Source organism: Pleuronectes platessa, chromosome 2 (genome assembly GCF_947347685.1).
Source record: "Pleuronectes platessa chromosome 2, fPlePla1.1, whole genome shotgun sequence".
In the NCBI taxonomy this organism is placed as follows: Eukaryota; Metazoa; Chordata; class Actinopteri; order Pleuronectiformes; family Pleuronectidae; genus Pleuronectes; species Pleuronectes platessa.
The window spans coordinates 19830033-19852247 of record NC_070627.1 but is presented as its reverse complement, the minus strand read 5'-3'; the positions used below and the strand labels follow the sequence as shown (position 1 = coordinate 19852247).

Sequence of the window (22215 nt, the reverse complement as noted above, 5' to 3'; positions counted from 1 at the left end):
TCGCTGTGCTATTTCCTGCTCTGCAGCGCTGGTAAAACAAATAAAGACAAAGTTTGATGTAAATGATGTGAGCACTTCCTGCTGTGAAGAAGCCTCGGGTCACGTCAGAACTCTCCATGAAGCAGGGAGAGCTACATGGATACAATTCCTTTTCACTCTGAACCTGTTTATCCGGTCAACTGAACAACGTACTGCCGTCAAGCTACTGTGACTTCACAGGCCACTTAAACTCTTATTTTTCAAAATAAAACGAACAAAAATACCTACTGTATTTCCATGTGCAAAGTTGAGATTTCTTTTCATTTGCGCTCCAATCACCATTCTCCATCCATTACATTTTCCCTGATTGATGTGGATAGGACCCATATTTTCAAATTGCACTCTGCACCATGAACATCCGAGCACAAAAACAGTACAAAGTGACACATATTGTAGAATTCACTAATGAAAAGAAAGGAATAAATGTAAAGTAGGAACATTGACACAAGACAAGGGAACAGGCAGGTTTAGATTGCAATAGTCTTCTAAATTGGCATAGAAATTCAACCAAAGCACAAATTGTATCAAGTGGGTGTAATTATAATGTTTCTGGTGGTAAGTGAATGCTATGGTAATCAATCAATCAACCAATCAACTATTTAAGCAAACTTTATTTATACAGCTTCTTTCATGCAAGTTAATGCAGCTCAAGGTGCTTCAATTATGATTGACAACATTATAATAAGACAGATGTATGAGCAAAAGTAACTAGGGCTAAGAAAAGACACAATTAAAAACAATTAAAAGCAAATTTAGTGAAAGGCATGCAGTAAAATGGAGATAAATAAATAGACAAATGAATACAATAAAATAGCACGGAATAGAATGTCTGAGCTGAGCTGATTTTAAGAGTGGTAAAGGAGTGTGGAATAAAACACGAAATTAGGAAACTATAATAAAAGACTAGAAGCAAAACTTAGAAGAATACAAATAGTTCAGTACAGGTTGAGAACAGATGATACAGCAAGAATAAGCAAACGTATATTACATTACATTTCATTTAGCTGACGCTTTTATCCAAAGCGACTTACAGTAAGTGCATTCAACCCCCGAGGGTACAGACCCAGGACAACAAGAATCAAGAGAGTACAATTTCTTCAAAATAAAGCAAAACTTCAAAGTGCTATAAGTAAGTTAAGGTAGTTAATAATGCTAAAACAATAGCTGAACATACATGATATAAATTCTCTATATATCATTAAACATTGCTTTGGAAAACTCTCCTGTACTTCCTGTCTCTCCTTGTCTGTGTGTGTGTGTGTGTAGCTTGACCTCGCAGGAGCCTGGCTCTGGTGCTGTGTATCGGCAGAGAGGGAGTGTCTGCTGGTTTGTGTGTGTGTGTGTGTGTGTGTGTGTGTGTGTTTATGTGCGTGTCTGTGTGTGTGTGTGTGTGTGTGTGTGTGTGTGCGTGAGTCTGTGTGTGCGTGTAGGAGCGGCCTGACGTCTCCCACTCTGTGTGAATGAGCTGCGGGAGAAGAGTGTGACAACAGCTCAGCGGGAGAAGAAGCCATCGCGGAAACACTTTCTAACTTCTTCCCGCTTCCTCCCTCATCCCGAATGCCTGCGTGACGACTGAAGGTAAACACGTAAATAACAACACAGCAGCTTCATGTACACATAGCGTGGCAGGGAAGCTGACCTGAAGAGCAGGTGCACACTCTCTCCGCTGCGTTACGTACAAGTTTTGCTTTGCGCGTGGTCTCATGGAAAAGACGTGTAGCAGAGTTTAAAGTCAATGTAAAGTTACTTTCGTTTATCAGTTAGTTCAGAGGACGCGCTGCTGCTGGTTCAGCGACAGAGAGTTCATTGTGGAAGCGTTTATTAGTCACCTATTAACAACTCCCAGTCAAACACATGGATAGAGTTGGACAATAAAACCTCATCTCACTCTTTAATGTAAACCACACGTCCTCACAGCGCCATGTTTCCGTGTAGGAGACTCCACAGATCAGACATTATTAGCACCTCTCACAGCAGAACATGAATAATCGTGTAATACCAATATGAAGCCTTGGCAGGGTAACAGGCTCTGAAGGCAAACACAGATAAAGGGAGTTTACAGTCTGGGAGCTGTGGGTCCATGACTGTGGCCTAAATAAGCAAAAAGAAAACCATCTGTCAGCTGAAGCTTTGCCTGCTGGACACTGTTTATTCCTGAGGAAAACACAGATCCTGAACACATCCCCAAAACCCTGCAACACTTCCTCACTGGGTGGTGTTACCACCAAGTCTGATCCCATTACACAATATCAAGGGAAACCCACAGGAGGACTGTGTTTAGTCAAAGACTTAAAACATGACACATGCAAGAGCTGCCTAAGTGCAAAAGCTCTCTTCACTGTGCATCCAGAGCGTCTATATGGACAGCAGCTGTGTTGATACTGAGTTTATTGCTGACACATTGAGTGTTGCACATTATTACAGTGTTGGGCGTGGAGCTACTGGTTTGTGCAAAAGTCTTTCAGGTCAAACCAGATGAGTGCTGAGCGCAGCAGCGCCTCTGGTATTCAGGGTTTAAGACGTTAGAAGCGTTCTTGTTCCTCAAACACAAGCTGGAAATTTGGGGCTTTTTGAGTGAAGGCTGTCTTGAGATGTTTGACCCTGATTACGTGTCGGTGGGTTCAGTTTGGTCTGATCTGACCGTATCATTGGGGTTAGGGTTATGTTGTAGACGTGTGATGACTCATCGGACATGTTTCAGTCTTTGACAAAACCACACCTGCCTGTTATAGTTGCTTTTCATTTTCTCATTCAGTGTGGTTGAAAATAAACTGTCAAATTCATATTTATGCATCAAACATTATCAAACATGTGCTGAAGCGATTGGAGTAGTTTTTGATTGAAACAATTAGCTGATAAATCGAGACGAATTACTCTGCGACTATTCTAAAAAAAAAAAGGGTGACGAGAGAAATTATCGTCAAGATCTATAATGGAAATAATCATCAGTGGAAATAATCCTTTGTTGCTGCGCCATAAATCATTTACTGGTTGGTAGCTCAATGAAATGATCAGATATCAGTGACAGAAGCTTAATAACCTGTGATTGTTTAACTATGATGTGAAAGAGTCATTCTTGAAAGGGTCAAGTATTTATCTATTATTTTGAAATAATATATACCAGAGCTCAACTGATATGGATTTTTGGGGGCTGATGCCAATACTGGTATTAGGGAGTAATAAGTCATAAATAAAAAAACTGATAACGATTCCTAAGGTGTTCGTATCAGCAAACATAAATGCAGTCACAATATGTCAGTGTAAAGCTCATATTGGCAGATATAACCGGTCGTCTGAGGATTCAGTCAGGCTGTAATGGAGCGTTATGGTCAGTAGGCTATTTGTACAGTTTAACTACCAATGTATTATTCCTCTTTACTCTTTGAGTCTGTGTTTTTGGTCTCTGGAGATCCTCGGTGAAGACGACCCTTCAAACGCTACTTGTAACAAAAGTTACAGTGACTTGTCCGATCTATACTGTTACACCTCTTTAACACCTAAAGTACAGGTTTTATGGGTTAACCCTCTAAAAAGCAGATTCACTCTTCCCATTGCAAGTGGAGGAGTTTGCCTTTAAAATTGTTTTCCCTGGTGCGTCATGTTCAATGTCACAAATGCACCTTAACTGAGGTGCTCACCTCGCTGTCTTCCAAATTAGCATGTTTACCTTGGTGTCAAGTTTCCATCACTGCTGATCAGAGCAGGAGCCGAATAAAGCCTGTATCTGCTGCAGAGTCATTTGACCGGGGAGAGAATTCTGATTGTATCCATTCTGATCACAGACAAAGCCAGATGTTGGGTGTCAGTGGGCTTTTTGACTCGTGGAAACACGGCTTTATGGAGGTTATTTAAATGGTTTTGATTTTATAACAGAAGTTTAATAATTGTTAATACCCTTTTATCAGTAAAATAGTAACCTGAAGAAGGAAACTAAGGAAGAAAGTAAAGGTGATGCAGCAGAAAGGCATGTGGTGGTTTCTGGTGTGTTTTCAGTGTAATAGACTGGTTTCTCTTCACTCTTGCAGAGGTAAAGTGCTTTCAGAAATCTAGACAGTCCAGACTTATCCACTCTTTGTTGTAACAACACAACCAGCTGGCTGTGTCTCAACACAGAGTGGTCATATTTTTCAGTGTTGATTCTGCAGTTTGCTTTATATAAACGTTTCCTCTCTTCTTCTGCTTTCAGCGACTCAGTTATGGAGCGCTCCATCGAGACTTCCCAGACCGGACACAGCATAAACCCAAAGCTGAGTCTGATATCCAAACCTCGGCTTGCTCCTAAGCCCTTCTCCCTGCAGAAGAACACTTCCATTCGCTCCATCCACGCTCCAAAGACGGTCACGACCACAGCTGTCAAGTCAACAACGAACCAAACTGGAAAATCTGAAGCTGCGGATGTCTCCAAACTGACTCCGACTGCACACGCTCAGAAACCTCCTCAGCAAACCACTGCCTCTGGCTCCAAACTCAGGTCTGTGAACGAGAACACGAAAATTATACCAAAAACTACCAAAGAAAGTAAACCAAGCCCACGTGACGAGGATACTCCTGATTCTAGTGTAGCTCCAAGAAAATCCTATCCTGCCTCACAAAATGTTCCACCCAAAGAGAAACCCACGTCCGAGCCACTGCAGAAAGACGATGTCCTCCAAACAAACCACAATGTATCCACTGATCTTGTTACTAACTCAGAACAGAAAGATGAGAAAAAGAGAGAAGAGGAAACTCAGCCATCTGTCGTCCAAAAGCCTGAAGAATTAGAGAGCGGCGCTTCGTCTTCGACAAATACTGTGAATCGATGGGGCGGCCCCAGGAGGAGTCTGTCCACGAAGCTCACTTCAAGGTTTCAGTCAGGTGGTGCACCCCTGCCTCCCCAGCCAACAATAACCATATCTACGAGCGACAGCAAAGACGATTCAAACAAGCCAGCGTCCTCCGACCCAGAGCTGAACCAGACAACAGAGCCATCGAGCAGAGAGAGTGATGAAGGAGGACTGAAGGAAGATTATAGCGGAGGAGGAAGTATTAAACGCAGAATCAGTCTTCTGTTTGACTCCTCACAGAGGCCAGAGGTCATGACAAAGAAGGAGGAGCCCGACATCACTAACTGTACAGGGGGCGTAAAGCAGCGAATCAAACACTGGGTGGCGGAAAAAAATTCTGAGGGTGCCAAGACGGAGAAGAATCCTCAGGTTGCACCTCGACCTCGGTCTCGTAGGTGAGTGAGTTTCTTTTTATCAGTGTGGTTTGAGTTTAGTGACATGACCAGACATGAGGCAAAGGAAAATAACATTCTCTTCAAAGTGCAGCCAAGCAAGAAGTTTATTTTATGGTTAGGGTTAATATTATGACTCATACCAGTCAATTGGTACTCTCAAATGTGAGATGCTTGACGTGTTTTAACGTTTTCCTCAGTTTTGTTTAATGCACCTTGTGTGGATGTGGTAAATGGTTAACGTTGCTTATAATATCAAGATTGCAGCCAGATTTATGTGCTCAAATAAAAATGTTGAGATAAGAGAGCATACCTGGCAACATTATGAATTTTAAGATTAGCTCTCCAATCTACTACTTTTTCTCAAGTAATGTACTTGAGTATACATGTAAGACACATGTTCTACATACTTCTTCTCTACTAAAGGGGAAAATTAGAGAGGAATGGTGTAGTTTTTAATCAATTAATGCTTTAGCTGTTTATATTTGATGCTTCACATAATCAGAATGCTTCTTAAACATACAATACTACATTCAAGTTTCACTCCCAAGGTTATAATTTCCTAATGAGTACTTTTGCTCTTTGATACAGTACATTTATAAAGGCGACTTACTTTATTCAAGTAATCTATTGATGAAATATTTTACTGCAGTGTTACAACTGTTCCTCAGGTAAAAGATTTGAATATTCCAATGATGTCACTTTTTGTCAGATATCCATCCCTGAGCTGCCGTTCTCACTATAGTGGTTGTAAGCAGAATGTTGTTTGTTCTCCTCACAGAAATCTACATGCGAAAGTAACCCGCTCTCAGTCTATACAAGAGTTGACAGTTTTTCCCTCGGGGGTTATAAAGATGATCCATCCATCCAGAAACAAGAGCAGCAGTCTTTACGGAGATAGAGTCCTCTCTGTTTTGAAGAGATTTCATTGCTTACATTTTTTCTGGAACTATTTTCTACTGAAAGTAAACAAAACTATGAAAAATCTTGACAGCTAATTCTGTGGAAAGAGTTACAGATATTCTGTTTCTGAAAAGATTTGTTGCTCTTTGTGTTTTTCAAACTTCCAATGCTCTGAGCGCCACAAAAATAATACTCTATAAAACTGTTTCACAAGACCTGGCAAATAAAACCAAAACAAAGGAATAGTTCAACAGCTGTCTTGCTCAAGCTTCACATTTATAGACACAAATCTTCAAATCGAACTCATAGAACAATAGCAAGTATATTTGCCGAAATGCTGAAATCTTCTTTTTAAGGTATATGCTTAGATGATATGACCCGAATGCGAATTGCCAAGCAGTTTATTAAACACATTTTAATTCAGAACGACTGATGATTTCTGTCTCTTCTCCAGCTTTGAGCCGGTGGCTGCTCCAATAGCAGAGAAAATACCCGAGACGCCATCACATGAGAAACCTGCCGCGACCGGAGCGTTGTCTACACAGGATGTGGATCCACGTCCAAAGGTCTCCTCAGCTGAACCCCCCATACAGTCCCCAGTGGAAACACCTAAAGACATTTCTACAGAAATTAAGTCTATGGATAGCTCAAGCGAGAAACCTGGAGAGGACAAGCAAAAGAAATCAACCGGTGGCGAGGTGCGACTCCGCAGTCGAAGCCCATCTGCAACGCAAACAGCTAACGATGAGGCAGACAGTGGCCAGCGACCTCTAAAGAGAGACAACGTCAAGCGTCGCTCTGTTCGCTTTGGTATCGTGGAGAGAGACGATGGTGGGCCTCCACTGATCCTAGGATCAGCGTCGGAGTCCAGCTCAGAAGAAGAAGAAGAAGCTCCTGAGGATAAAGCTGAGGAGGAAACTCCTGTTTCGCTGCCCGTCTACAGACGAGTGGGAAGTCTTCAGAGGAAGGATCAAGAGATGCTAAAACAAGAAGAGGAGCGACTGAAACATTTGGAGCTTGAAAGACAGAGAGCAGAGGAGAACAAACAGGCGAGACTTAAGTTAGAAGAGGACCATAAACGAGAGGAAGAGAAGGAGAAAATAAACTTGAGGCAGAGGGAAGAGGAAAAACGGAGAGAGGAGGAAAGGGAAAGAGAGAAGTTGGAGGAGGAGGCGATGGAGAGACAGCGGAAAGAGGAGTGGGAGAGGGAAAGGTTAAGAGAAGAGGAACTTGAAAGGGAGAGGCTACGAGAGGAAGAAAGGGAAAGGGAAAGACAGATGGATATCATGTTGCAGAGACAAAGAAAAGAGGAAAGTGAGAAGGCAAAGCAGAAAGAAGAGAGACTAAAGCAGGATCAGGAGGAGAGGGAAAGAGTGAGGTTGAGGGAGGACAGAGAAAGACAGAGGTTGAGGGAGGAGCAGGAGAGACCGATTCATGAACACGAGGAACACAAATCAGAGGGGGTACTGAGAGATAAGGAGATCAATAAAAGGAAACAAAGAGAGGAGGTGTGGGAAAAAGAGTGGGTGAAACGGACAGAGAGTTTGGGAGAAGAAGAAAAAGAAGAGATAGAGGGAGAAAACAAGTTGCTGTGGCAGAGACAGAAAGAGGAGGACAGAGAGACCGCGAGGCAGAAAGAGGAAAGACTTAAACAAGAGGAGAGGGAGAAAGAAAGATTGAAAAAGGAGGCTGAGGAAAGAGAGAGGGAGACAGAAAGGGAGTTGATGTGGCAGAGACAGAAAGAGGAGGAAAGAGAGAGAGCAAGGCAGAAAGAGGAAAGACTTAAACAAGAGGAGAGGGAGAAAGAAAGATTGAAAAAGGAGGCTGAGGAAAGAGAGAGGGAGACAGAAAGGGAGTTGATGTGGCAGAGACAGAAAGAGGAGGAAAGAGAGAGAGCAAGGCAGAAAGAGGAAAGACTTCAACAAGAGGAGAGGGAGAAAGAAAGATTGAAAAAGGAGGCTGAGGAAAGAGAGAGGGAGAGAGAAAAGGAGTCGATGTTGCAGAGACAGAAAGAGGAGGAAAGAGAGAGAGCGAGGCAGAAAGAGGAAAAACTTAAACAAGAGGAGAGGGAGAAAGAAATATTGAAAAAGGAGGCTGATGAAAGAGAGAGGGAGACAGAAAGGGAGTTGATGTGGCAGAGACAGAAAGAGGAAGACAGAGAGAGAGCGAGGCAGAAAGAGGAAAGACTTCAACAAGAGGAGAGAGAGAAAGAAAGATTGAAAAAGGAGGCTGAGGAAAGAGAGAGGGAGATAGAAAAGGAGTCGATGTTGCAGAGACAGAAAGAGGAGGAAAGAGAGAGAGCGAGGCAGAAAGAGGAAAAACTTAAACAAGAGGAGAGGGAGAAAGAAAGATTGAAAAAGGAGGCTGAGGAAAGAGAGAGGGAGATAGAAAAAGAGTTGATGTTGCAGAGACAGAAAGAGGAGGACAGAGAGAGAGCGAGGCAGAAAGAGGAGAGACTTAAACAAGAGGAGGGGGAGAAAGAAAGATTGAATAAGTTGGCTGAGGAAAGAGAGAGGGAGAGAGAAAGGGAGTTGATGTGGCAGAGACAGAAAGAGGAGGACAGAGAGAGAGCGAGGCAGAAAGAGGAGAGACTTAAACAAGAGGAGGGGGAGAAAGAAAGATTGAATAAGTTGGCTGAGGAAAGAGAGAGGGAGAGAGAAAGGGAGTTGATGTGGCAGAGACAGAAAGAGGAGGACAGAGAGAGAGCGAGGCAGAAAGAGGAGAGACTGAAACAAGAGGAGAGAGAGAAAGAAAGACTAAGAGAGGAGGCTGAGGAAAGAAAGAGGGATAGGCAATGGAGGCTGGAAGAAGAAGAGAGAATGAGGGAGAGACAGAGACAGGAGGAAGAGGAGAAAAAAAGAAAGGAGTTCGAGAGGAGAATGCAGCAGGAAAGAGAGCGGGAGATGGAGACGACGAGGCAAATAGAAAAACAGAGAGAGGAGGAGAGGGGGTTACAGATGGAGAGGGAACGTTTGGTGGAGCTGGACAGAAATATGCATGAGGAATTGGAAATGAAGCGAGAGGAAGAACTGGAGGAAAAGGTGAGAATGTATAAAGAAAGAGAAAGGGAGGGAAGGAAGAGTGCAGCAGATTTAATCAGCTTTGACTCTGAAGACGTCCCTCAGAATTCAAAGACACCAAATTCACCATTAGCTAAAACCTCAGAGACCCCTGAGAGTCCGATCACAGTTGTGTACGATGACTTCTCCGTCAGGAAGCCTCTGATCGAGGTGGATTTTGACGATTTTTCTGTCAAGCCAAAGAGATGGGGCTCGCGGCCCAAAGCAGAAACTAGTCCAGTCGTCGACAGCTGGACAACAAGTCCCGTGGACAGGAGAGAAGAGGAGGAGGTGCTGAGGCCCCTGAGTGTATCCCCTCATGAAAACTACGCACCCCAGCATGTTGCAAAACCAGACAGCCCAGAGCCTCCTCTAGCTGTGGAGAAAGCAGAGGAGAAGGAGGAGGAGGTGGAAGAGAGGCCAGAGGAGGAACAGCTCATCACATTCGAAGTGGAGGTAGAGGAGGAGAAGGAGGTGGAGGAAGAGGAGGAGATGGAGGAAGAGATGGATGAAGCAGAGGAAGAAGAAGAAGATCATAAGGTAAATACGAAATTCTCCCTCTTTCACTTGTAATGCAACAAACCATACACCAGGAAGTTAAATGCCAGATTCATAGTGTGAGGTTAAAAGAGGAGCGACAGGAGTGTACATGTGATTGTTTCACCACTGAATCATATCAACCTGTCAATCTCACACACACACACACACACACACACACACACACACACGCCCACACACACACACACACACACACACACACACACACACACACACACATTCAAACACACACACACACACACCTCACCCCACCTGCATCAACACATCACTATTCCTGAAACATGAGGACAATATCATACTTGTCATACCTGCTTTGGTCCAATTAAGTTTCAAGTCAGAGTGTGTCTCTGTGTGTGTGTGTGTGTGTGTGTGTGCACTCATTTTTGTCACCTCTTTAGGACTTACAGTATACAGCATAAAATCTTACCTGTCGACTTCCTTGCGACCAAAGTCCAGTCCTACATTATGTACAAAATTCAGAAGCACAGCTATTAACTAGAACTAAGAGATATAACATCACACTTGTCTTAAAGTTTAATATGGGTTCCTGGTTTGTTTAAGATTTTATTGATTACCTATAAGGCTCTTGATGGCCTGGCCCCAGGGTATAATTCAGATCTTTTAATGGCCTATTTACCTCTGTGCAGCTTGCTAACTTCAGGCAAGCGTCTGCTGTCTCTTGCGTAATTAAGGCCGAAAACTTGATGAGGCAGAGGGTCGGCATCAAGGCCCTAAGGTTCTGGAGTGGATGGCCTGAGGAAATAAGTCTGTCTGAGACTTACTTCTTATAAGTCACGTCTAACAACGTTTTCATTTTGGCATATTCCTGAATTCACCTGGGGTGCCAGGCTACAATTTGGATTTTATCTCTAACATTAGTATTACCATTATTACTTATGTACTTGAAACAAGAAAGCAGATCCATTATGTGTGCCATGTGTAAGTCTATAGTGTTTCAAGTTTATAAAAAAATATATCAGAGTGGGAGAGTTGCATGTATGAAAAAACATACATGCAACTGTGAATGTGCACAGTTCTCCATCAGTGCTGTCAAATAACCCTGAAGATGCTAGGGTTTTTTATTTATTTTTCATGTTACATTTTATATGCACACATTTGCAGGGTCAGGGGTCTCTTCTTTCTTAGATCCTAATGCATCATGTGGAATTTCCATCCATTTGCAACACTACAACAAACTGTTTGAACTCTATGTCTGCTGATGTGTGAATGTATGTAGGAGGGACGTTATGATAATCACAAATGAAACAGACCGTAAGGTTATGACTTCCCCGAATCTCTATCTACAATTTTCTGTTTAACACTTTCATTCTCTTCTCATTTTTGCATCTAGAAAATACATTTTATAAAGATAAACAGCAGTGGAAAATAAAAGGAGGATGTAGGAGCATGTGAAGGAGGGGGGCGTTATTTGCATACAGAAATGTTACATGTGGTTTTGCTATGAATTGCAGAGCCAGCTCAGCAATTTGCCTCCTCTGTGAGCGTTGCAGCTCTTATGTTGTCGATACATTTTTTGTTGTTGTTTGCACCAAAACAGTCTCAATTCTCAATGTAATTACCAGTTTGATTAGGGACTATCTAACTATTGAACTATTCAGTGCCTCATTGAATGCACCATGTGTGGATTACATAGCCTGAGAGAGCGGATAGTTAAATTATGAAATTAAGAAGAATGACCACGGTAACGTCTGTGCAAGGAACCATAGATTGTATAGAAAGATGGACGACATGTCTTCACTTCCTCTCACTATCCAGAAATGAAGCCAGGATATACAAGCACTGCCATTTTGTGCATTTCGAGCCAGAGTCTGCGCCATGACAAGGTCCCACCATTACACAAGCTCATCTCAGATGTCAATCATGACGCTTTTATAGCATCAAATAACAACAAAAAGCCAGAAAAATTTGCTAATTATATACATAATGTTAAGAGAACTACCTAAAATGACAGAAACCATCTTTGAGAAAAAAATGTACTTTGACTTTGACATCCACTAACATGGAGGATTTATAAACTCTACAGTAGCCACCCACCAGATGGAAATCGAGAGGCTTTGACACTTTTCTGGAGCTGTCTTGTTCACCAGCTTTATGGAAAGAGAGGAAACAGCTACCTTGGCTCTGTCTAAATCTTTTTTTTTTTTCATACAAAAACCAAGATGTAAAAATCCTCTACCGCTTGTGTGGGAGTTGTGTGAAGGATTTCAGACTAGTCAAACAAGCTGTCTTGTGTTTATCAGTGACCTTAAGAGTTCTTTTTTTGCATTGAGATAGAGCCAGGCTAGATGTATTCCCCCGGATTTCAGCTGAGCTAACTGGCTGCTTCAAATTTGGGGCACAAACCTGAGAGTGGTACTGATCTTTAACAATCCTAATCTGTTTCCATGAAAAGTGTTAATATTTATTCCTCTTAGTAATGTAAATGTATTTAATCTCACATCCGTAACATTATTCAGTCATAAATTTGTCCTTCACTTTAAGTCAACTAAACAAAATTCTGGGTGGATCCATATATAAACGTCATCATCCACTGCCTGAAAGAAGCCATCTTAATGAGTAGGGAGTGTTACACTCAGCTATTGTTACTGTGACATTTAAGCCTTATTAGCAATGTTAGCAATGGTAGCCTTGTCTTTTTGTAAAAGAGGAAGAGGCTTAAAACAAACTACAAATGGCCTAAACACAATGTTTAGTTTATTGGCCAGTACAACATTTAGATAATTAATACTTAAACAGACATTTCAAACAACATAAGAGAAATGAACATTGGAAATCTGAAGGCGGAAGTTTGTTCACCATGAAAAGACACAAAAAAAATTGTGGTGAAGTAAGAAGAAGTATGTGGTTGCACATCAAAGTGAAAGAACAGCTGACAGGGCATTGCCAGTCAAGACAGATCAGTCAAGCACCTGTTTGAACATGCAACATTTTTGAAGAGTAAATGGAAGCACCGAATCCTTGAGCCCTGAACTGTGTGTATGCACAGTATGTGTGCGTGTCTTTGTGTTATCGTCTTTCTGTTTGCAGCGCGCATACTTATGCAAACAAATCATAACCCACATAACCAGTGAGCTACAGCAAAGGGACATTGTGCATAGCAACTTCCATGTCATAACGCAGTTAGTTTTGAAGCGTTAGTCTTGGCTGTGCAAGTACTTCCTTGTTTCAACCACGGAGTGGTGCTGTTGCTCTTACAAATCACTCTTCCTCATGCTCCCTTCCTGAAGTCTATCTCATGTAGAGCACCTTACACTGCTTTAATATGGCCGCCATAAGTCTAAACTCAAGGTTTCAGATGGCTTGATAAATAAAAAGTATAATTTCTAGGGTGCAAGAAAAGCTCAGCAAAATACTATTGTGTGACAGAGAAAAGCAATTTCACTGAGCAGAAGGAGGTAAATGTTTACAGGGCAAACACGGGCTGTGCAGCACTCTCATTCACTGACAGACTGAAAGACGGACAGATTGATGGATGGATGGAAAGATAGAAGGATGTTATAGTAAGTAGGGCCAAGGTGCTATGTGGTCATCATGTCCTCATTTGGATGTGTCCAACAGGGAAGCGTGTCAAATGACCATACATGGTGCCCCTATCCCCTCTCCGTCTCTGGACTCAATCCCTCCACCCTATTTTGAGAGAGAGCCTGTCACCCTCCTGCACAATCACACACACACACGTCCTGGCACACGCACACACAGAGAGGATGGGCCAAACCACTGACAAGAAAGTGCACATGTCCACTGTTCATCGTGTCACTCAACTATCTCCTGCTGCGCGTTGCTCATACTTTCTCTCAACTTTCCAAAAGTCTGCCTGTTTTCTGCTGTCCTCTCCTCCCTCTCCCCTCACAAAGACTTGCATGTAACTACGGAAAGGGAGCAGTGGAGGCAGGTACAGAAAACACCTTGGCCCCACTTACCGCACCTTCCTTCCCCCTGGGATTTTCCACATCTGAGCACAGACCTCCGCTTTGTTTTGATCAGATGTTCCCTGGAACCAGTCTGGGCTCAAGGAGATAAAAAGGGCTGATCTACCTCTGTGTACCTGACTTTGGATGTTTGGGGAAGCAGCTATTTCCCACGCTGCTTTTCCTTTTTTTTTTCTAAATGGAGAACGGAGCTGCAATGTGAACTCGGATGTAGGTACACAAGCAAACAGGCTTGGTTGTTGCAGGAACGAGGTAATGCTTAGAATATTTTTTTGTCAGCCTGAAAAACGGTTTTCCTTTTTTTCACAAAGCTGGAGTGAAAGAAACTTTTATTGACACTTCTGTCAGTGTCTTTCAAATGGATAATAATGTGATGTGACGATGGGAAAGTCTGTCTTTGGGACGCTGCTGTTTCGGATGTCATATCCATCATTGTGAATGCTGCAGTCGAGTGGTGTCGTCACAGAGCAAACACATGGCGGGTCATACTATTTACTTCTTTGCTGGCAGCAAATAATAGACTGTTCCAGGAAGGTTGTGTGACCTGAACCATAAAAATATGGAAAGAGACGATGGGCACCGCTCAAATGGACGAAGGACTATTTCTTGCTTTGTTTGAGTTCAGAATCTGTCTTTCTGAAGAAGACAGTTTGAGTTTTCTTTAACGTCTGCTTCCTGAAAATGACGACTGAAAGCCAGATCCCACATCCAGCTTTTTGACTGACTCAAAAAAATCAATTCAAAGCTGTAATTCAATTCCTCTGGTGGCCCAGTTTCCATGGTGACCCTAGTGCTTGGACGACCAGCTGTGTGAGCGTTACAACAATGCAGTACTTTGGAGGGAAACTGTCAGCGGCCCAGCTGCAGGTGGCGGGCTGGGTGGGCAGCGTCCGGCGCTCCTTACAAGAGGCTCTGGAGCTGGTGTGGAGCAACACAGAGGAGAAGCAGGAAGAGGAAGATGAGGATAAAGAGGAAGAAGGTGGAGATGGAGGAGAAAGGTTTCAGAGGGCTGTGTCACCGCTCCGTAGCTTTGCCAGACGTAGCAGGAGATCCCTGCGCCGCTTCTCCGTCAGAAGTCAGCAAAGTGTGCAGAGGACAACCACTGAAACCTGCTCTGTAAGAGCTGATGCATTAACCCAGTAGATGGCAATGAATACTTTCAAATGCTCTGCGTCAAGTCTAATTATAATCTGCTGTTTAATCAAAATGATATTTTACCTTAAAGTCTTGATGAGCTCATCTTTATAGACATTTAGTGCCTTGATAATGAACGCAGCAGTTTTTAAAGCCTGAGTTCATTGCATTAATACCCATTCTCCATTTATTCCATGTAAGTCTTCACCTGGTCTAATATTTCAACACCCATGTGCCAATAGATGAACATCCAAATGCAAAGAGGGAGAGCAGCAGTCAGTGGCCGTCTGTTTCAGGATGGAACCTTTTCCTCTTTGTCCATGTAGTTGGAGATGAAGCAGAGGATTGTAATGAGCTCTTAGACAAGCTTTGTAGTTAAAGTGACTGTTTATGTCTGTGCACTGTCTTTGTCTGCAGCTGCCTTTTCTTCAAACTGCAAGTGGTAAGTGGTATAGATGATGGATAGATGGAACTTTTTTAGGGGAATGGATGAATTAATAATATTGCTTGTTGCAGGCTTTGAGAACTACAATAGACTTTCAGTCTTGTTCAGTCACTGTGTTCAGTCAGTCAACCGGGTATATACTGCCAACAACATCATGATAGCAGATTATGTTTATTTAAATTCTTTGCTGCAGATCAGTCAAATACTGTGGTACCAACTGTGTCCAAAAGGCAGTTTACTTGTTCATATTTAAGACATCTCTGCCTGTGACTCTCAGTATTCTCAGGTGTTAGCTTTGGGTGTATCCTGCATGTGAGTGTGATTGTGTGTGTCTCTGTTTATATGTGGGTGTGCATTCACAAGAGACATAAAAATGAGAAAACAACCTGCAGGCTATTTTCCCTCTTTATTAGACGACCCCTCATTTCCCTTTATTAGAGGTGAGGTGATGTTGATGTTCGTCATCTGTTTCATTAGAGTCTCTATTAGTTCTGCTTGTGGCATCGTTTACATCTTATCCTCATCGCAAACAAGCTCTCACCCACCAATGACTGTGACAGAAATGTGATGATGGTAAACTGTAATGAAGCCAACTCTGTCTTGACTTGCACATCCTCTGCACATACTGTTCAGACCCATCATTACAGTTTACAGGTGCTGTTTTTTGTGGTGTGGAGTTTAAACATACGTTACACATGTCTACACATGTGTTGAGTTTGTCCAAACTACTCAGTTTCCATCATGTGTCTGAATATGTCTGTGAATCTCTGTGCAAATGTAGTTTAAAGCTGCACTAACAGATATTTTGATGTAAGCAATGGCTCAATTGACTGAGTCATGAGTGAATGTTGCCAATAAGTTGCAAACCATCATGGTTTTTATCACAGTTTCCCTCAGCTTCAAGAGGCATTATATCAGCCTTCAGCTCATTGTTTCGGTTCTACAGACTTTTGTCCAGCCCTAACAGACACTGTTTTTAATGAAAGTGCTTTGGTCAACCCTCTGTATGATACCTGTCCAGCGGCAAATGACAGGCAGTCAGTTGTTCTGTTGACGTGTAATAAGTTGCTTTTTCTCGACCTTAGATATGAAACAAGTGGATTAGCTCCTTGGAATCCACATATCTGAGACTGATACACACTTGCCCTTTGTCTCATTCATTGTTGCATGCTGCACACATGTACAACTACCAAACAGGAACTTTTTAGATCATTCATACAAGTCCTTTTTTAACCAAGGTGAATAGGAAGTGATATAGCTACAAGAAATGACTGAAAAGTAAGTTCAAAACATTTACATCATGATATAACTTGGTGAGCTGCAGTGGATATACTTCCATGGTAAAGGCAGGTCCTGCATGGTGCTGGTGAAATTGCTCAATCGTAGACTGTGTCTCTGTTCGACCAGACTTTGTTTTCCCCTATAACTGAACACAGTCTGTGGTCATAGGAAAATCTCTAGAAGCCTATTGACTCATGCTGTGATGCTGCCAGATAACAGACATTGTGCAAATGAAGCTGCTGTGTGAATGCTGAGTAATAAATGGACGGAGGAAGGAGATGAGATGGATATGAGATTATAAGGGTTGTTTACACGAGTGCTGTGTTGTATCCAGGAGACAATATTCAAGAGAACAACACTGGGATGTGCCCCTTGACAAAATGTGAAGAGAGCTTAAAGGAATGTTTGTGAGGAGGTGCACAGTAGTTGCTTTTGTGTGGAATGTGTGTGTGTGTGTATCTGTGTGTCCACCCATGCATTCCAGCATGTGGGCGTGACAGCATGAGTGTGTTTGGTGTGTCCGTGCAAACGCACATAGGTGTGTATGCCAGTGCGTGTGTGTGCATACACACGCTGTCAGTGTTTATTGAGGACAGCCCAGTCTCTGTGACCGGCTCATTAAAAGATGTATGCTTGGCTGGTCCTCAGTCCTCTCTCCCTCTGTAGTTAGTGATCTTGGCTCAGCACACGGTCCGTTTTCTCCCTGCCGCAGATCCACAATGTGAAAGTTCTCATGTGCAGATTTACTCATCAAAAAAAGCAGACGTCACATCCTCATTGGATTTTGTATGATAATGCTGTAAATCCAAAGAGATGAAGTCATTTTGTCCAACAATATCAAATGGCTCCTTCATGTGTTCTCTGGTTCTGTTGTATAATATGTTTTCTCATTCATATTCCTTATAATTGAATGATCTTTCTGCCTCTCAGACACAGGTTAACAGCTATTCTGTAAACAGAGATGACAAAGACACTGATGATTTGATAGACAGTGAGCCAGAGCAGCTGAGTCCCAGCCATGGACAGACATCTGAAACTGACGGGTAAGTGAGAGGTTGAACTATAACATCATACAAAGTCTTACCACTAACACTGTCCGTGTTGTATGATCAAGTGGCTTCATTTCCTTCATGTACGCTGATGGAGGCAGACAGGACCAGACAGGTTGAAGTGTCATTCTTTGTGTCTTGGGCTGAAGGTGTGGCACCACATGATGTAGTTGTTTTATTCCAACTGACCACACCTAGAAATAGAGGCCCTTTAGCTACCCTTACATTTACACCTCAAAGTAAGAAGCCCGGAGGTACACGTCAGAGGGGCTTGTTGAACTCAGGTTTCTTACTGTGATCGACGGAGCATCTGAAAAATAACCCAATATTATTTAGACACCTAGGTAGTTGTTCTGTTTAGTTGTTTTTAACCTTAGAACCTTGTGTGATTCTGTATTTAATCAATAAACAGAAAAAATGCAATCTAGTAAAAGAAACGCTTCTGAAACATAATTTCTGGCAGAATAAAAGACTGCAGCTACACATTGAAATGTCACAGCAAGAATTTCAGGGGAATTGAACTCCCTGTGCCCTCTTGTGGTTGAAGGAGCACAACGTCCAAAGCCCAGAGGAGTGACGCTTTGTTAAAGATTGACTCAAATTACTGAAATCTAAAGTGAAAGCACCTCAAACTTCACTTAAAAACACACTGTGCCTTCTCTTCTAAATCTGTGACCCTAAAATGTTTTCTCTCTGTCTTCAGTCCAAACCTGATCCCTGACCAAGTTCCTGAAGTCGCCTCTCCAGATGTTGATACCACTGATTTCTCTTCATTCCCTGAGGTTAGTTTCTCTTTGTTTCTTAAACCTCCTGGAGACCAGAGCAGTGACGACAAAAGCAGTATGGTCAGTAATAGAAGTATATATTATAGATTATTATTTGATTATTGCTAGATTATTTGTGTGTTTGTGTGTTTGTGTGTTTCTGCGCACAGAGCTCCGCCCCACTCCTCGACACCAGCGCACAGAAATCCAAGGCCAATGTTGGAAAGAGGCGACTTCGATCGCGTCCATCACGCTCGATCCGTGCAGGGCCAACTCCAAGGGACATGTTGGATTGGAGGGCTTGTGACACCGCAGGTTATAATAGCATCCTTAATATTATCTAAACAACATAGTGGGCTGGAGATGATTCTTTTAATTCAGAGTAAACATGCAACATACACCAAATAGAGTCATTATCTGTTTTGACTCTTAACTTTTGTTTCTAGATGGAAAGGAGGTGTCTTTCCAACAAAGGGACTCAGATTCTGAGGAGGATCAGCCAAAACCGAAGAAAGCCTTACCTCCCCCTCCCACCTCACAAAGAGTCTCAGTGTTCCCTGGTCTGAGTCCTACAGCCCTGATTGTGAGCTTAAATACATTTTACCAAATAAAATGTGATGGAAACAGTCAGTATTTGCATTGAGTTAAAGTTGTCTTTACTTACTCCCATAGGCTCAACTAAAAAGGAGATCAGTCAGAGGAACATCTGGAGGAAGAGATGTGACAGAAGACAACAAGGGAAGAGAAGAGCGAGGAGGTCAACGCGAGGCAACAGCACCATCACCCTCACAAGTCTCCCGCTCCTCGCCTCGCTCTGCTTCTCATCTCGCGGGGGCCGCACTTGTGCTGCCACCCCTGGGCGGCACAGATGGAGGGTAAGAACAGAGCACGGCAGCACACTTAAAAAATATTCAAACCTTAGAAATTATGAGGAAATGTTTTGATGATGACTGGGATTCTGTGTCTCATTCAGAACCAGCTCTTCTCCTGCTTGGCTGAAGGAACTGAAGTCTAAGAAGCGCCTGAGTCAGCTCGACAGCGAGGCTTAGCCAGACACAGGTGAGTAATATGGATGATGTTATAATAAATAAATAAATAAAATATTTAAAAAAATACAAAGACACCGGCGAACTAAAATCTTGCAATCTGTTTGTTGTTGAAATGAATACAAAAGTAGAATGGAACATACCAATTATTCTCTAAGAAATCAATGAAGATTTTGAAAAACGTCCCCTATCCCACAACATTAGAGAAAGTGAAATTAATGGATCTGCCACCTGATCCAGTTCTGCACCAACTTTAATGGGTTCTTTCTTGGGTCATACAACAATCTAGGAAATATCACAGACGAAAACATACTATCCTCAGTGGAGGTAATGATAGAATAAGAATAAGAATAATGGTATCAATAGCAGACCAAACAGTTCTTTCTTTCTTTCTTTCTGTCTTTCGAAGATGATGCAGTGATCTTTGGAAAAAAAGAAGCCTCTTTTGAATAACTTCCTGATTTCTCTAGCATCTACAGAACTTTGATGCTGGTATCTGTGAGACGCACATTAGAGTTTCATAAGCAGTAAATGTCTAGCAGCATGAAGAACATTAAATTAATTAATGAAAGAATCGTGAAGGTTTTGGCATTTGGCTTATGCAATGTGTTACCGTAGGAGTGAATTATTAGTCAAAGCATTATTTAAAAGGACTAATTTGCCTCTAAGTCATGATTAAAGACAGCTCAATAGGTTTGCAATAATAGAGTGTGAATGGTTTGAAGCTTTCTGCGGGGCTGTCAGTAACACTCACGTCACTTAATGTAGACTGTAACAGAAAAGATTATACAGGAAATGGTCCATATTTTTGCAACATTTTCTCCTATCAGGACTGCACTGTGGGTAAAATGTCATCGCTGTACCTGAATGCAGTTTGTTTATATGGAACTTTTCTGTTCACACCTGGTATTAAAATGTATAGTGAATGTTTGTCCTGTGACCACTTGTGATCTGATCTCACACTTTCAGAATTTCGGTCCATGTTATATTGTTTTTACCCAGTCTGAGTTAAGAGACGTGTCCAACGTCACTGCATTTGTGTGGGTGTGTTATCAACATTTGTTTGCTTAATTGCGAAACAGTAGCAGCTCAGAGGACGTCAGCTAAGTAGGCAGTCCTTCATATGTGGCCCAGGACAATTTTGCGTTCACAAAGAAAAAAGAATGTGGGCACATGTGTGCTAGACCACCTCCATATTTAGTTTTTGATCTGAGGACACTTTGAGGACACATTTGGATGCATTCAGACTAAGTGCTGAACTTGTGATCAGATCACTCAGGACAGATGTTAAAACCATGTCTGAGCAGAGTCACTGTGATGTACAGGTAGTGGAGACCAATGTGGCTTAAAGCACTACTTGGCTACCATGTGTGGAAACCTATCTAACCTATGTGATAAATGCTGATTCAATTTTATTAAATGTCTGTTTTGGTTTGAAACTTTTTTCTAAGCTTTCTGTATCTCTTGTTGCCTTTAGGATACTGTGCCATGGCCTTTGAGCAAGAATCAATTCATCTCAGCCGCTGATGCTCCTGACAGACGTCATTGCTCCATTTTCCACCTCGAGTGCCTTATTTTGAACCTTTACTGGTACATCAGAGGAGGGTTTTCTGGATATAGAGGCCCCCCGAGAACTTTGATCTTGTAAATTAAATAATTGTGCCAAGGATGTGATGTTTTAATGCCAAGTTTTATGTTTTATTGACTGTTGTACAGAGGCTGAGTGGAGGTCGAACACCCCAATATAATTTAGAAAAAAGCCATGCACTGTCTTATTGTCTGAATTTCCAAGTCCATCACATTCCGACAGGAACTGATAAAAACAGACCTTCAGCAGAGTACGTACCATCATACACATGCACACCTATACTGTATATACTGGAACTACTGAATATAGATGATGGATCGCAAATTGTGTGTATTTAGTGGGAATTGTATAAAATGCCTTTTGCATTATTTTACCAATCACAAATCGTCCCAACTAAAACTACCTAGCACTTTAAGAAACATAGCAAATTATCTTCCATACAGTGCGATAGATTAATCAAGTAGATAATTGTTGTAACAGGGTCATGGGATTTTCTTTTTCTTTTTTGAACACCTTGAATGCCTTACTTCTCTTCAAAGTTGACCAACATGTAAGGATACAGTCCCTGGTTTTATTAAAATGGCCACTAGCTTATCAGAACATCAGCAGTGAGCTGGGAGGAAGATGCAAAAATGCTGTAATGGACTTAAAGAGTTTGTTTTGTTAAATCTCAAAACAAATGTTTTCATCAGCTTGAAATTATTTTCCAAGTGCTTTTTTTAAACGTTAATGATTGACTGTCATCAATGCTGTAATCATTTATGATCAACTGTCTGTATGATAACAGGAAATCGAGGGACCTTTATTAAAACCTTTTCTATGAAATACAATGGAGTATCATTTATTTTTTATGGGAAACTTACTCTGCATATCTTCATAGATAAGTGACAATGGAGAATTAAGAATCATTGGCCTATTCATCAGTTTTAAACTGAATAAATAATCTCACTCTTGTATCACAAGTGGCCTTTTATTATAATAAATAAATATTTTTCTATAGCACCTATCTAAACAAGGTGACAATGGGCTTTACAAAATGCATGCAACACACCAAAAACAAGTCTCCAAGTCTTGAAGCATTAAGGAAAATGCTCTGGAAAATAAAACTGGAAAATAAAACCCAGATTGTGCTGGGTTTTAAAGTTGTTAATATAATCTTAAAATCTATTTTAAATTTAACCCGG

At 41.9% G+C, this 22215-nt stretch overlaps 1 protein-coding gene across 1 annotated transcript; it reads left to right on the top strand.

The window, feature by feature from the left end:
- Nucleotides 1-1354: 1354 nt before the first annotated feature.
- Nucleotides 1355-21861, top strand: tnks1bp1 (tankyrase 1 binding protein 1). The gene is made up of 10 exons (XM_053411224.1): nt 1355-1617; nt 4226-5257; nt 6612-9756; nt 17515-17627; nt 18337-18415; nt 18568-18712; nt 18844-18980; nt 19070-19272; nt 19371-19456; nt 20921-21861. Exons 2-9 carry the CDS (start codon nt 4236-4238, stop codon nt 19444-19446), a joined length of 4920 nt encoding a protein of 1639 aa, XP_053267199.1. The 5' UTR covers nt 1355-1617; nt 4226-4235; the 3' UTR covers nt 19447-19456; nt 20921-21861.
- The last annotated feature ends 354 nt before the right edge of the window (nt 21862-22215 follow it).